The sequence below is a fragment of the Ranitomeya variabilis genome, chromosome 3 (assembly GCF_051348905.1).
Source record: "Ranitomeya variabilis isolate aRanVar5 chromosome 3, aRanVar5.hap1, whole genome shotgun sequence".
Classification (NCBI taxonomy): Eukaryota; Metazoa; Chordata; class Amphibia; order Anura; family Dendrobatidae; genus Ranitomeya; species Ranitomeya variabilis.
Window position 1 is genome coordinate 23,345,320 of NC_135234.1, and position 16,912 is coordinate 23,362,231.

At 44.9% G+C, this 16,912-nt stretch overlaps 1 protein-coding gene across 2 annotated transcripts in view; it reads left to right on the forward strand.

Moving 5' to 3' along the window:
• The first annotated feature begins 3,059 nt into the window (after nucleotides 1–3,059).
• The window catches only part of LOC143817901 (apovitellenin-1-like), a 165,630-nt gene continuing 151,777 nt past the window's right edge, over nucleotides 3,060–16,912 (forward strand). The window contains exon 1 of one of the 2 annotated variants that reach the window (XM_077299369.1): nucleotides 3,060–3,133. In XM_077299369.1, the coding sequence (XP_077155484.1) occupies nucleotides 3,102–3,133 (32 nt within the window). In that variant the 5' untranslated portion in view covers nucleotides 3,060–3,101. Of the gene's footprint in view, nucleotides 3,174–16,912 lie in introns of both variants that reach the window. The other variant, XM_077299370.1, reaches the window with a different exon arrangement.

A 16,912-nucleotide genomic window follows, 5' to 3' on the forward strand; every position in this document is an offset into this window, starting at 1 on the left:
AAATCTGGTTCCCAGTCCGGCCCCGTGCTTGTCACCATGGTTGTCGTGCTTAATTGTGAATGAAAAAGAAAAAAATTACTCATAATTGGTATCACCGTGTTCGTAAAGCTGTGCGAAAGCCGTGTGTTTGCGCGGAGAAAATTCACTGCCTTTTACATTACGGGAGATTTCAAGAAATGTCATCGACACGTTACGAAATATATCCGCAGCGTCAGTCGAAAGGAGCTACGCGTATAACGTCCGTTTATGCTGAGGATGAAATGCAAGAAATACTTTGTCTAAAGACCCGTTCAGACGTCAGATTTTCTCGTACGAGTTCTCTCTGTGTTTTTCATGGATGGAGCTCGTACCCATTATAGTCTATGGGGTAGTTCACATGTCCGCCTACTTTTTGTGGTCACCACCGAAGCTCGGAAACTTTGACAATGCGAATTTATGGGTCCATGATATTAGACAGCACTCGGATGCCATCTGTGTACTGTCAGTTTTTCACCGACTGATAAGAAAAGATTTGAGAATCAGTTTTTTTTTCTTCTCATCCATAAAAAACTTAAACTCTGATGACATTCTGATCAAAAATTAAACTGTCAGCCCACCGGTTACGGCCCGATATCCATACCATAGAAAAGCCAAAAAAAGGTAGCAAACGTGCATATAAACTTGGAATCCATCCATTTGTGCAATGGCAAAGTTTCAACTCCACGGAGGCTTTGTCAAGCCTTCGATGCCTACAATGTATTCCCCAATAATGCTTCACCTCTATCAGTTCTGGTTTAATAAAGTAATATAAGACTTGTGCCATTATGTTCATGTTTTTATCCATTTATGTATAATTTCTATTACCTGGATGTTCACTTGTTTTCTCGATTCTCTCTCATTTAGGTTCCATATTAAAAATGACCAGGAGTAGCTACCTGGATTATCCTGAGCATATCACCATATTATGTTGCTTAGTTTCTCAGGTTTGTTTTAGACTGTGACATTCACCTCATTAAATAAATTATTTATTAAAGTATTTTTTTATCTCCGCTACTGCCAGGAAGTGTTACCTGAGTCACAGCCTTCTTATGTACATATTTCTGCTGTATCAATCTTTTTCTTGTTTAAATACATGTTTATTGATTATATGATGAATACTTTGTGTTATAATATCTGATGAAGGTCCGTATATGAACTGAAATGTTATTGATAAACCTTTTTTTGATTGCTCAGTGGTGGTTGGGCCTCAGCCTCCTCACCTCGGCCGTGTCTCTGAGCACTGACCTCCTTGTACTTCTGTGTCTTGGTCAGTGGTGGACGTGCTCAGTCTCCTCACGTAGTGACCTGGTCCAAGTTATGACTGTCCCTTTAAATACCCCTGGACCATGAGTAATCCTGTACACTATAGCTCACATTTTAGCTACCCCTTTTACTGTTATTAAGGGTATGTGCACACGTTGCTGATTTGCCTGTGGAATTTTCTGTGCAGATTCTTCCCTCTCTTGCCAGAAAACGCAGCGTTTTTGATTTTTTTTTCATGCAGATTTGTATGTGTTTAGAAAGCTAAATAAACATCTATTATTGAACAAAAAAATAAAAATTTGTGATGTCATTTCTGGTCCAACCTCCTCTTTAACATTCGTCCAACCACCCACACTCCATTACACATAGATAGATAGATAGATAGATAGATAGATAGATAGAAGGAATGAGATAGATAGATAGAAGGAATGAGATAGATAGATAGATGGAATGAGATAGATAGACAGATAGAAGGAATGAGATAGATAGATAGATAGATAGATAGATAGATAGATAGATAGATAGATAGATGGAATGAGATAGATAGATAGATAGACGGAATGAGATAGATAGATAGATAGATAGATAGATAGATAGATAGATAGAAGGAATGAGATAGATAGATAGATAGAAGGAATGAGATAGATAGATAGATAGATAGATAGATAGAAGGAATGAGATAGATAGATAGAAGGAATGAGATAGATAGACAGAATGAGATAGATAGATAGATAGATAGATAGATAGATAGAATGAGATAGATAGATAGAAGGAATGAGATAGATAGAAGGAATGAGATAGAAGGAATGAGAGAGATAGAAGGAATGAGATAGATAGATAGATAGATAGATAGATAGATAGATAGATAGATAGATAGATAGATAGAAGGAATGAGATACATAAATAGATAGATAAAGGAATTAGACATATATATATCTATAGCTACATCTATAGATAGATATAAATAGATATAGATAGATAGATAGATAGATAGATAGATAGATACATCCGGCTACCTGTCACTGTAGCAGGCATAGCGGGATGGGACTAGTAGTCCCATCGGACGATGCCTGCCTACATACAGACCCGCACACACACAGCCCCGCACACAGACACACACAGCCCCTCACACACCCATGCAGACACACACAGCCCCACACACAGACGCACACACAGCCCCGCAGATGCCCGCACAGCTCCGCATACCCCCGCACACAGATACACACAGCCCCGCACACACAAACACCCACACACACACAGTCTCTGCCCACACACTCTTCCCCCTCCTGATCTGCAGTGTTTCTCGCTCCCAACTCCGCAGCAAAAAAAGCAAAACCGCAGATCCTGCGGTTTTGCTGCAGATTTGACTGAATCAATGGAAGTCAATGGGTGCAGAAATGCTGTAGATCCGCAAAAAGAATTGACATGGTCCTTTTTTTAATCCGCTGCGGATTCCGTGCGGAATTTTCTGCACCATTAGCACAGCATTTTTTCCCCCCATTGATTTACATTGTACTATGAATCACTTGCGGATCTGCAGCGTTTCTGCGTGGAAAAAAGCGCTGCGGATCAGCTGGAAATCTGCAACGTGTGCACATAGCCTAAGACATGTGCTTTCATTTGATCCATATAGTTTTCCGGGTATTTTCTCAATTGTTTGTGTTCCAGCACCATCTGCTGGTGAAATATATAAAATGTAAAGGTTTGACATGAGAACTGAGGTTTCAAGAGGAGGGGCTGTTCTAGTTTCTGCCCCGTCTAGACCAGAGCTGGGAAAAGGAAAACCAGTCTGAGACAAGCTGTCTCTGGGAACAGAGCACATGTGGGGGCTCCCTCTCTCCAAGACCCTCTGGTAGGCCTGATAAGCTTAGAAATTACTCCAGGACTCCCAGGTCGGTGAAATCCTCTTGCAATGTAAAATCTTCTGCATAAAACTACAAAAGACTGAACCTCTCTATAACAACTTACAAGCATTACATCTAAAGGAGCAGGTTCTTAAAGCTCCGAAGCCTCAATTCCATGTCAGAATCTAAGGCTTCTTTCACACTAGCGTCGTACTCGGCCCGTCGCAGTGGGGGGCAGAGGGGGCCGTTGCCCCAGGCCCTGTCACATGAATGGGCCCATAGGGAGCCACGGCCACCACTTTTGTCATTTGTCCGCATCTGAGGTGTCAGGGAGAGAGCAGCAAAATACCGGCTCCCCTCTCTGACAGACTGTGCACAGTGGCAGCTCGCAGAGCCTCAGGCTGCCGTCACACTATCAGTATTTGGTCAGTATTTTACATCAGTATTTGTAGCCAAAACAAGGAGTGGGTGATAAATCCGGAAATGGAGCATATGTTTCTATTATACTTTCCCTCTATTTCTTCCACTCCTGGTTTTGGCTTACAAATACTGGTGTAAAATACTGACCAAATACTGCTAGTGTGACGGCAGCCTCAGTCTGTGCAATGTTATCTCGCCCAAGGAGCCTCTTCCTGACTGGGCCGGCAGAGCTGCAGTTAGTTTCTAGCTGTGCAGTGACGCTATCATTGGCTTAGGCACTCTGGGTCCTAGTGCCCGCCTTGCATTAAACTCTACGCTTCCTCGTCCTACCTCACTGCCTGCAAACTTCATCGGTAAGTGGGGATGGAATTGATTAGAGTCATTCCGTTTAGGCATGTCATGGTCACTGTGGGGTGAAAGGATGGGGTATTGCGAGAGCTGAAGTGGGGGAGGGGAACAGGTCACTGGGGGTGAATGAGAGAGGATGGGAGTTATTGTGGGGGCTGAAGTGGGGGAGGGACGACCGCATTGGGGGTGAATGAGAGAGGATGGGGTATTGTTGGGGCTGAAGTAGGGGAGGGGAACAGGGCACTGGGGGTGAATGTAAGAGGATGGGGGTTATTGTGGGGGCTAAAGTAGGGGAGAGGTGACAGGGCACTGGGGGTGAATAAGAGAGGATGGGGTATTGAGGGGGCTGAAGTGAAGGTGAGGACAGGGCATTGTGGGTTAATGCTGAGGGGTGAGGTTACAGCCGCCACTCTCTATTCACAGAGCTGTGACTGATACCGTGCTGACACAACCCCTATGACTGGAAGAGTGAGGTTGCCGGGAGGAATAAAGTTTATTTCCTCCCTGCAGAGGGCTTCTCAGTGCAGGTGCTGCATGCTGTCAGAACGCTATTAACTATTATACACTGTGTGCAGAATTATTAGGCAAGTTGTATTTTAGAGAATTATTTTTATTATTGATCAACAACTATGTTCTCAATCAACCCAAAAGACTCATAAATATCAAAGCTTAATATTTTTGGAAGTTGGAGTGAGGTTTTTTTTAGATTTGGCTATCTTAGGAGGATATCTGTGTGTGCAGGTAACTATTCCTGTGCAGAATTATTAGGCAGCTTAATAAAAACCAAATATATTCCCATCTCACTTAATTATTTTCACCAGGTAAACCAATATAACTGCACAAAATTTAGAAATAAACATTTCTGACATGCAAAATCAGAACCCCCCAAAAAATTAGTGGCCAATATAGCCCCCTTTCTTTATGATGACACTCAGCAGCCTCCATCCATAGATTTTGTCAGTTGCTTGATCTGTTTACGACCAACAACCAACATTGTGTGCAGCAGCCACCACTGTTATGATCTGGTGACCTTGGAGCCGCATGAGAGACTTTCTCAGGAGTAGGTGGTACCTGTACTGACCGCAAACCCTAATCTAACACCGCAACTAGAAGTAGCCGTGGGATGTACCTAACACGTCCTAGACATCTCGACACAGCCGGAGGACTAAATACCCCTATAGATGAAAATGGGAATTCTATCTTGCCTCAGAGCAGAACTCCAAAGGATAGGCAGCCCCCCACAAATATTGACTGTGAGTATAAGAGGAAAGACACACGCAGGCAGAAAAACAGGATTTAGCAAAAGAGGCACTTCTAGCTAAGTAGAAAAGGATAGGACAGAATTCTAAGCGGTGAGTATTAAAATCCTAAAAAACATCCACAGCAGATAATTCAAATATTCCACATCTAACTAAAGACATAGAAAGTATATCTGCATCTCCTGAGAATCCAGCATGACTTAAAAATCCAAACAAAGTCTAAGCTGGACAAAAACACAATGAATTGCACTGAATTACAAAGCACACTGCATGTGTGCACAGAGACAAAAAACCAGACACTTATCTTAGCTGAATTTGCAGCAGGGCATGAGGAGCCAGAGAGAGATGCAATCCCTCCAAGTACAATGGACAACTGGCACAGACTCATGGATCCTGCTCACCTAAATACCTAATAGAGCTGCAATCAGCAGAAACACCTGCCCGGATTACAACCCCAAGACAACTGCACTACCACCAACAACCACCGGAGGGAGCCCAAGAGCAGAATTCACAACAGTACCCCCCCTTGAAGAGGGGTCACCGAACCCTCACCAGAGCCCCCAGGCCGATCAGGACGAGCCAGATGAAAGGCACGGACCAAATCAGCAGCATGGACATCAGAGGCAAAAACCCAAGAATTATCCTACTGGCCATAACCCTTCCATTTGACAAGGTACTGAAGCCTCCGCCTCGAAAAGCGAGAATCCAAAATCTTCTCAACCACATACTCCAACTCCCCATCAACCAACACAGGAGCAGGAGGATCAACAGAGGGAACAACAGGCACCACATATTTCCGCAATAAAGATCTATGGAAAACATTATGGATGGCAAAAGAGGCCGGAAGGGCCAAACGAAAAGACACCGGATTGATAATCTCAGAAATCCTATAAGGACCAATAAACCGAGGCTTAAACTTAGGGGAAGAAACCTTCATAGGAACATGTCGGGAAGACAACCAGACTAAATCCCCAACCCGAAGCCGGGAACCAACACACCGACGACGGTTAGCAAAACGCTGAGCCTCCTCCTGAGACAACACCAAATTGTCCACCACATGAGCCCAAATCTGCTGCAACCTGCAACCACAGAATCCACACCAGGACAATCCGAAGGCTCAACCTGCCCCGAAGAAAAACGAGGATGAAAACCAAAATTACAAAAGAAGGGCGAAACCAAGGTAGCCGAACTAGCCCGATTATTAAGGGCAAACTCGGCCAATGGCAAGAAAGCCACCCAATCATCCTGATCAGCAGACACAAAGCATCTCAAATAAGTTTCCAAAGTCTGATTAGTTCGCTCGGTCTGGCCATTTGTCTGAGGATGAAATGCGGAAGAAAAAGACAAATCAATGCCCAGCCTAGCACAAAAGCCCCGCCAAAACCTAGAAACAAACTGGGAACCTCTGTCAGACACAATATTCTCCGGAATACCATGCAAACGAACCACATGCTGAAAAAACAACGGAACCAAATCAGAAGAGGAAGGCAATTTAGGCAAAGGCACCAAATGAACCATCTTAGAAAACCTGTCACAAACCACCCAGATAACCGACATCCTCTGGGAAACCGGAAGATCTGAAATAAAATCCATAGAAATATGCGTCCAGGGCCTCTCAGTGACCGGCAAAGGCAAAAGCAACCTACTAGCACGGGAACAACAAGGCTTGGCCCGCGCACAAGTCCCACAGGACTGCACAAAAGAACGCACATCACGCGACAAAGAAGGCCACCAAAAGGACCTACCAACCAAATCTCTGGTACCAAAAATACCAGGATGGCCAGCCAACACAGAACAATGAACCTCAGAAATCACTCTACTAGTCCATCTATCAGGAACAAACAGTTTCCCCACTGGACAGTGGTCAGGTTTGTCAGCCTGAAATTCCTGCAGAACCCGTCGCAAATCAGGGGAAATGGCAGAAAGGACCACCCCTTCTTTCAGAATGCCGACCGGCTCAAGTACCTCAGGAGAATCAGGCAAAAAACTCCTGGAGAGGGCATCAGCCTTAATATTCTTAGAACCCGGAAGATACGAAACCACGAAATCAAAACGGGAGAAAAACAGGGACCATCGAGCCTGTCTAGGATTCAGCCGTTTGGCAGATTCGAGGTAAATCAGATTTTTATGATCGGTCAATACCACAATACGGTGCTTGGCTCCCTCAAGCCAATGTCGCCATTCCTCAAACGCCCACTTCATAGCCAACAACTCCCGATTGCCGACATCATGATTGCGTTCAGCAGGCGAAAACTTATGGGAAAAGAAGGCACATTGTTTCATCAAGGAACCATCAGAATTCCTCTGAGACAAAACGGCCCCTGCCCCAATCTCAGAAGCGTCAACCTCAACCTGAAACGGAAGAGAAACATCTGGCTGACGCAACACCGGAGCAGAAGTAAATCGGCGTTTAAGCTCCTGAAAGGCAGAGACAGCCACAGAGGACCAATTCGTCACATCAGTGCCTTTCTTCGTCAAATCGGTCAGGGGTTTAACCACACTGGAGAAGTTAGCAATGAAACGGCGGTAAAAATTAGCAAAGCCCAAAAATTTCAGAAGGCTCTTCACGGATGTGGGCTGAATCCAATCATGAATGGCCTGAACCTTAACCGGATCCATCTCTATAGATGAGGGAGAAAAAATGAAGCCCAAAAAAGAAACCTTCTGCACTCCAAAGAGACATTTAGACCCCTTCACAAACAAAGCATTGTCACGAAGGATCTGAAATACCATCCTGACCTGTTTCACATGAGACTCCCAATCATCGGAAAAAATTAAGATGTCATCCAAATATACAATCATGAATTTATCAAGATAATTCCGGAAGATATCATGCATGAAGGACTGAAAAACAGATGGAGCATTAGAGAGCCCGAATGGCATCACAAGGTATTCAAAATGGCCTTCGGGCGTATTAAACGCAGTTTTCCATTCGTCACCCTGCTTAATACGAACAAGATTATATGCCCCCCGAAGGTCAATTTTAGTAAACCAACTAGCCGCCTTAATCCTGGCAAACCAATCGGAAAGCAAAGGTAAAGGGTATTGAAACTTGACCGTGATCTTATTCAAGAGGCGATAATCAATACAGGGTCTCAAGGAGCCATCCTTCTTAGCAACAAAAAAAAATCCCGCTCCCAACGGTGAAGAAGATGGCCGAATATGCCCTTTCTCCAAAGAGTCCTTAACATAACTCCGCATGGCGGTATGTTCCGGCACAGACAGGTTGAAAAGTCGGCCCTTAGGAAACTTACAGCCTGGAATCAAGGCAATAGCACAATCACAGTCCCTATGCGGTGGAAGGGAACTGGACTTGGGCTCATCGAATACATCCTGAAAATCAGACAAAAACTCTGGAACTTCAGAAGAGGAGGAAGAGGAGATTGACATCACAGGAACGTCATTATGAACCCCCTGACAACCCCAACTAGTCACAGACATAGACTTCCAATCCAACACAGGATTGTGTATCTGCAACCATGGAAACCCCAGCACAATAGCATCATGCAAATTATGCAACACCAGAAAACAACAATCTTCCTGATGGGCTGGCGCCATGCACATGGTCACCTGTGTCCAAAACTGGGGTTTATTTTTAGCCAAAGGTGTAGCATCAATGTCCCTTAAAGGAATAGGGTTCTGCAAAGACTGCAAGGGGAAACCACAACGCCTGGCAAATTCAAAGTCCATTAAGTTCAAAGCGGCGCCTGAGTCCACAAACGCCATGACAGAAAATTACGACAATGAGCAGATCAAGGTCACAGATAACAGAAATTTAGGTTGTACAGTTCCGATGGTAACTGAACTAGCGATTCTCTTTGTACGCTTTGGGCAGACTGAAATGACATGAGAAGCATTGCCACAATAAAAACACAACCTATTCTGACGTCTGAATCCTTGTTCCGTTCTAGACAGAATCCTATCACACTGCATAGGCCCAGGCATCTGCTCTGAGGACAACGCCACAGCGCGCAAGTTCTGCGCTCCCTCAAGCGCCGATCGATCTGAATGGCCAGAGACATAGAATCACTCAGACCAACAGGCGTGGGAAACCCCACCATAACATCTTTAACAGATTCAGAAAGACCCTTTCTGAAAATTGCCGCCAAAGCATCCTCATTCCATTTAGTCAGCACAGACCATTTTCTAAATTTCTGACAATACAATTCTGCCGCTTCTTGACCCTGAGACAGGGCCAACAAGGTCTTCTCCGCTTGATCCACAGAATTTGGTTCATCATATAATAATCCTAGAACCTGAAAAAAGGCATCTACATTAAGCAAGGCCGTATTCCCAGATTCCAGGGAAAATGCCCAATCCTGAGGGTTGCCACGCAGCAGGGAAATGACAATTTTAATCTGCTGAATGGGATCACCAGAGGAACGAGGTTTCAGAGCAAAAAACAGTTTACAGTTGTTTTTAAAACTCAAAAATTTGGACCTGTCCCCAAAAAACAAATCAGGAGTAGGAATCCTAGGCTCTAAAAGCCTAGTCTGAGCAATATAATCAGAAATACCCTGTACCCTAGCAGCAAGCTGGTCTACACGAGAAACTAATCCCTGAACATCCATGCTAGCACAAGACTCCTCAGTCACCCAGAGGAAAAGAGGGAAGAAAAGACAAAACAGGCTACAGAAAAAAAAAATGGCTCTTTCTTCCCTTCTTCTGAGATACATTTAACTCATTGTTGGCCAGTTGTACTGTTATGATCTGGTGACCTTGGAGCCGCATGAGAGACTTTCTCAGGAGTAGGTGGTACCTGTACTGACCGCAAACCCTAATCTAACACCGCAACTAGAAGTAGCCGTGGGATGTACCTAACAAGTCCTAGACATCTCGACACAGCCGGAGGACTAAATACCCCTATAGATGAAAATGGGAATTCTATCTTGCCTCAGAGCAGAACCCCAAAGGATAGGCAGCCCCCCACAAATATTGACTGTGAGTATAAGAGGAAAGACACACTCAGGCGGAAAAACAGCATTTAGCAAAAGAGGCACTTCTAGCTAAATAGAAAAGGATAGGACAGAATTCTAAGCGGTCAGTATTAAAATCCTAAAAAACATCCACAGCAGATAATACAAATATTCCACATCTAACTAAAGACATAGAAAGTATATCTGCATCTCCTGAGAATCCAGCATGACTTAAAAATCCAAACAAAGTCTAAGCTGGACAAAAACACAATAAATTGCACTGAATTGCCAAGCACACTGCATGTGTGCACAGAGACAAAAAACCAGACACTTATCTTAGCTGAATTTGCAGCAGGGCATGAGGAGCCAGAGAGAGATGCAATCCCTCCAAGTACAGTGGACAACTGGCACAGACTCATGGATCCTGCACACCTAAATACCTAATTGTTATGGTTCTCAATGGCAAGAGAACATAGCCCAGCAAAAATAAGTACTAGCTCTTGGAAGGATGGAAACTAAACTGACCATGAACTAAACCTGCCGCACAACTAACAGCAGCCGGGTAGCGTTGCCTACGTTTTTATCCCTAGACGCCCAGCGCCGGCCGGAGGACTAACTAATCCCGGCAGAGGAAAATATAGTCCTGGCTCACCTCTAGAGAAATTTCCCCGATAGGCAGACAGAGGCCCCCACATATATTGGCGGTGATTTTAGATGAAATGACAAACGTAGTATGAAAATAGGTTTAGCAAATTTGAGGTCCGCTTACTAGATAGCAGGAAGACAGAAAGGGCACTTTCCTGGTCAGCTGAAAACCCTATCAAAATACCATCCTGAAATTACTTTAAGACTCTAGTATTAACTCATAACATCAGAGTGGCAATTTCAGATCACAAGAGCTTTCCAGACACAGAAACGAAACTACAGCTGTGAACTGGAACAAAATGCAAAAACAAACAAGGACTAAAGTCCAACTTAGCTGGGAGTTGTCTAGCAGCAGGAACATGCACAGAAAGGCTTCTGATTACAATGTTGACCGGCATGGAAGTGACAGAGGAGCAAGGTAAAATAGCGACTCCCACATCCTGATGGAAACAGGTGAACAGAGGGGATGAAGCACACCAGTTCAATTCCACCAGTGGCCACCGGGGGAGCCCAAAATCCAATTTCACAACAGTACCCCCCCCTCAAGGAGGGGGCACCGAACCCTCACCAGAACCACCAGGGCGATCAGGATGAGCCCTATGAAAGGCACGGACCAGATCGGAGGCATGAACATCAGAGGCAGTCACCCAAGAATTATCCTCCTGACCGTATCCCTTCCATTTGACCAGATACTGGAGTTTCCGTCTGGAAACACGGGAGTCCAAGATTTTTTCCACAACGTACTCCAACTCGCCCTCAACCAACACCGGAGCGGGAGGCTCAACGGAAGGCACAACCGGTACCTCATACCTGCGCAACAATGACCGATGAAAAACATTATGAATAGAAAAAGATGCAGGGAGGTCCAAACGGAAGGACACAGGGTTAAGAATCTCCAATATCTTGTACGGGCCGATGAACCGAGGCTTAAACTTAGGAGAAGAAACCCTCATAGGGACAAAACGAGAAGACAACCACACCAAGTCCCCAACACAAAGCCGAGGACCAACCCGACGCCGGCGGTTGGCAAAAAGCTGAGTCTTCTCCTGGGACAACTTCAAATTGTCCACTACCTGCCCCCAAATCTGATGCAACCTCTCCACCACAGCATCCACTCCAGGACAATCCGAAGATTCCACCTGACCAGAAGAAAATCGAGGATGAAACCCCGAATTACAGAAAAAAGGAGACACCAAGGTGGCAGAGCTGGCCCGATTATTGAGGGCAAACTCCGCTAAAGGCAAAAAAGCAACCCAATCATCCTGATCTGCAGACACAAAACACCTCAAATATGTCTCCAAGGTCTGATTCGTCCGCTCGGTCTGGCCATTTGTCTGAGGATGGAAGGCAGACGAGAAAGACAAATCTATGCCCATCCTTAAGGATACCTGTAGGTTCAGAGTTACCAGGGGAGTCAGGCTCAAAACTCCTAGAAAGGGCATCCGCCTTAACATTCTTAGAACCCGGCAGGTAGGACACCACAAAATTAAACCGAGAGAAAAACAACGACCAGCGCGCCTGTCTAGGATTCAGGCGTCTGGCGGACTCAAGATAAATTAGATTTTTGTGGTCAGTCAATACCACCACCTGATGTCTAGCCCCCTCAAGCCAATGACGCCACTCCTCAAAAGCCCACTTCATGGCCAAAAGCTCCCGATTCCCAACATCATAATTCCGCTCGGCGGGCGAAAATTTACGCGAGAAAAAGGCACAAGGTCTCATCACGGAACAATCGGAACTTCTCTGCGACAAAACTGCCCCAGCTCCGATTTCAGAAGCGTCGACCTCAACCTGAAAAGGAAGAGCAACATCAGGCTGACGCAACACAGGGGCGGAAGAAAAGCGGCGCTTAAGCTCCCGAAAGGCCTCCACAGCAGCAGGGGACCAATCAGCAACATCAGCACCCTTCTTAGTCAAATCAGTCAATGGTTTAACAACATCAGAAAAACCAGCAATAAATCGACGATAAAAGTTAGCAAAGCCGAAAAATTTCTGAAGACTCTTAAGAGAAGAGGGTTGCGTCCAATCACAAATAGCCTGAACCTTGACAGGATCCATCTCGATGGTAGAGGGGGAAAAAATATATCCCAAAAAGGAAATCTTTTGAACCCCAAAAACGCACTTAGAACCCTTCACACACAAGGAATTAGACCGCAAAACCTGAAAAACCCTCCTGACCTGCTGGACATGAGAGTCCCAGTCATCCGAAAAAATCAAAATATCATCCAGATACACAATCATAAATTTATCCAAATAATCACGGAAAATGTCATGCATAAAGGACTGAAAGACTGAAGGGGCATTTGAAAGACCAAAAGGCATCACCAAATACTCAAAGTGGCCCTCGGGCGTATTAAATGCGGTCTTCCACTCATCCCCCTGCTTAATTCGCACCAAATTATACGCCCCACGGAGATCTATCTTAGAGAACCACTTGGCCCCCTTTATGCGAGCAAACAAATCAGTCAGCAGTGGCAACGGATATTGATATTTAACCGTGATTTTATTCAAAAGCCGATAATCAATACACGGTCTCAAAGAGCCATCTTTCTTAGCCACAAAGAAAAAACCGGCTCCTAAGGGAGATGACGAAGGACGAATATGTCCCTTTTCCAAGGACTCCTTTATATATTCTCGCATAGCAGCATGTTCAGGCACAGACAGATTAAATAAACGACCCTTAGGGTATTTACTACCCGGAATCAAATCTATGGCACAATCGCACTCCCGGTGCGGAGGTAATGAACCAAGCTTAGGTTCTTCAAAAACGTCACGATATTCAGTCAAGAATTCAGGAATCTCAGAGGGAATAGATGATGAAATGGAAACCACAGGTACGTCCCCATGCGTCCCCTTACATCCCCAGCTTAACACAGACATAGCTTTCCAGTCAAGGACTGGGTTATGAGATTGCAGCCATGGCAATCCAAGCACCAACACATCATGTAGGTTATACAGCACAAGAAAGCGAATAACCTCCCGATGATCCGGATTAATCCGCATAGTTACTTGTGTCCAGTATTGTGGTTTATTACTAGCCAATGGGGTGGAGTCAATCCCCTTCAGGGGTATAGGAGTTTCAAGAGGCTCCAAATCATACCCACAGCGTTTGGCAAAGGACCAATCCATAAGACTCAAAGCGGCGCCAGAGTCGACATAGGCATTCGCGGTAATAGATGATAAAGAACAAATCAGGGTCACAGAAAGAATAAACTTAGACTGTAAAATGCCAATTGAAACAGACTTATCAAGCTTCTTAGTACGCTTAGAGCATGCTGATATAACATGAGTTGAATCACCGCAATAGAAGCACAACCCATTTTTTCATCTTAAATTCTGCCGTTCACTTCTGGACAGAATTCTATCACATTGCATATTCTCTGGCGTCTTCTCAGTAGACACCGCCAAATGGTGCACAGATTTGCGCTCCCGCAGACGCCTATCGATCTGGATAGCCATTGTCATGGACTCATTCAGACCCGCAGGCACAGGGAACCCCACCATAACATCCTTAATGGCATCAGAGAGACCCTCTCTGAAATTCGCCGCCAGGGCGCACTCATTCCACTGAGTAAGCACAGCCCATTTACGGAATTTCTGGCAGTATATTTCAGCTTCGTCTTGCCCCTGAGATAGGGACATCAAGGCCTTTTCCGCCTGAAGCTCTAACTGAGGTTCCTCATAAAGCAACCCCAAGGCCAGAAAAAACGCATCCACATTGAGCAACGCAGGATCCCCTGGAGCCAATGCAAAAGCCCAATCCTGAGGGTCGCCCCGGAGCAAGGAAATCACAATCCTGACCTGCTGAGCAGGATCTCCAGCAGAGCGAGATTTCAGGGACAAAAACAACTTGCAATTATTTTTGAAATTTTGAAAGCAAGATCTATTCCCCGAGAAAAATTCAGGCAAAGGAATTCTAGGTTCAGATATAGGAACATGAACAACAAAATCTTGTAAATTTTGAACTTTCGTGGTGAGATTATTCAAACCTGCAGCTAAACTCTGAATATCCATTTTAAACAGGTGAACACAGAGCCATTCCAGGATTAGAAGGAGAGAGAGAGAGAGAAAGGCTGCAATATAGGCAGACTTGCAAGAGATTCAATTACAAGCACACTCAGAACTGAAGGGGAAAAAAAAAAAAAAAATCTTCAGCAGACTTCTCTTTTCTCTCCTTTCTCTGTCAATTAATTTAACCCTTTTCCGGCCGGTCAAACTGTTATGGTTCTCAATGGCAAGAGAACATAGCCCAGCAAAAATAAGTACTAGCTCTTGGAAGGATGGAAACTAAACTGACCATGAACTAAACCTGCCGCACAACTAACAGCAGCCGGGTAGCGTTGCCTACGTTTTTATCCCTAGACGCCCAGCGCCGGCCGGAGGACTAACTAATCCCGGCAGAGGAAAATATAGTCCTGGCTCACCTCTAGAGAAATTTCCCCGATAGGCAGACAGAGGCCCCCACATATATTGGCGGTGATTTTAGATGAAATGACAAACGTAGTATGAAAATAGGTTTAGCAAAATTGAGGTCCGCTTACTAGATAGCAGGAAGACAGAAAGGGCACTTTCCTGGTCAGCTGAAAACCCTATCAAAATACCATCCTGAAATTACTTTAAGACTCTAGTATTAACTCATAACATCAGAGTGGCAATTTCAGATCACAAGAGCTTTCCAGACACAGAAACGAAACTACAGCTGTGAACTGGAACAAAATGCAAAAACAAACAAGGACTAAAGTCCAACTTAGCTGGGAGTTGTCTAGCAGCAGGAACATGCACAGAAAGGCTTCTGATTACAATGTTGACCGGCATGGAAGTGACAGAGGAGCAAGGTAAAATAGCGACTCCCACATCCTGATGGAAACAGGTGAACAGAGGGGATGAAGCACACCAGTTCAATTCCACCAGTGGCCACCGGGGGAGCCCAAAATCCAATTTCACAACACCTAATAGAGCTGCAATCAGCAGAAACACCTGCCCGGATTACAACCCCAAGACAACTGCACTACCACCAACAACCACCGGAGGGAGCCCAAGAGCAGAATTCACAACACACCACAGCCTCCAGACACTGTTCCGAGAGGTGTACTGTTTTCCCTCCCTGTAGATCTCACATTTTATGAGGGACCACAGGTTCTCTATGGGGTTCAGATCAGGTGAACAAGGGGGCCATGTCATTATTTTTTCTTCTTTGAGACCTTTACTGGCCAGCCACGCTGTGGAGTAGTTGGAGGCATGTGATGGAGCATTGTCCTGCATGAAAATCATGTTTTTCTTGAACGATACCGACTTCTTCCTGTACCACTGCTTGAAGAAGTTATCTTCCAGAAACTGGCAGTAGGTCTGGGAGTTGAGCTTCACTCCATCCTCAACCCGAAAAGGTCCCACAAGTTCATCTTTGATGATACCAGCTCATACCAGTACCCCACCTCCACCTTGCTGGCGTCTGAGTCGGAGTGCAGCTCTCTGCCCTTTACTGATCCAGCCTCTGGCCCATCCATCTGGCCCATCAAGAGTCACTCTCATTTCATCAGTCCATAAAACCTTTGAAAAGTCAGTCTTAATTTATTTCTTGGCCCAGTCTTGATGTTTTATCTTATGTTTCTTGTTCAAAGGTGGTCGTTTTTCAGCCTTCCTTACCTTGACCATGTCCCCGAGTATCGCACACCTTGTGCTTTTTGTTACTCCAGTAACGTTGCAGCTCTGAAATATGGCACAACTGGTGGCAAATGGCATCTTGGCAGCTTCACGCTTGATTTTCCTCAATTCATGGGCAGTTATTTTGCGCCTTTTTTGCCCAACACGCTTCTTGCGACCCTGTTGGCTATTTGCCATGAAACACTTGATTGTTCGGTGATCACGCTTCAAAAATTTGGCAATTTCAAGACTGCTGCATCCCTCTGCAAGACATCTCACATTTTGGACTTCTCAGAGCCTGTCAAATCTCTCTTCTGACCCATTTTGCCAAAGGAAAGGAAGTTGCCTAATAATTAAGCACACCTTATATAGGGTTTTGATGTCATTAGACAACACCCCTCCTTATTACAGAGATGCACATCACCTGATTTACTTAATTGGTAGTTGGCTCTCAAGCCTGAACAGCTTGGAGTAGGACAACATGTATAAAAAGTATCATGTGATCAAAATACAACTTGCCTAATAATTCTGCACACAGTGTACTGTGTATTGGAGGAGC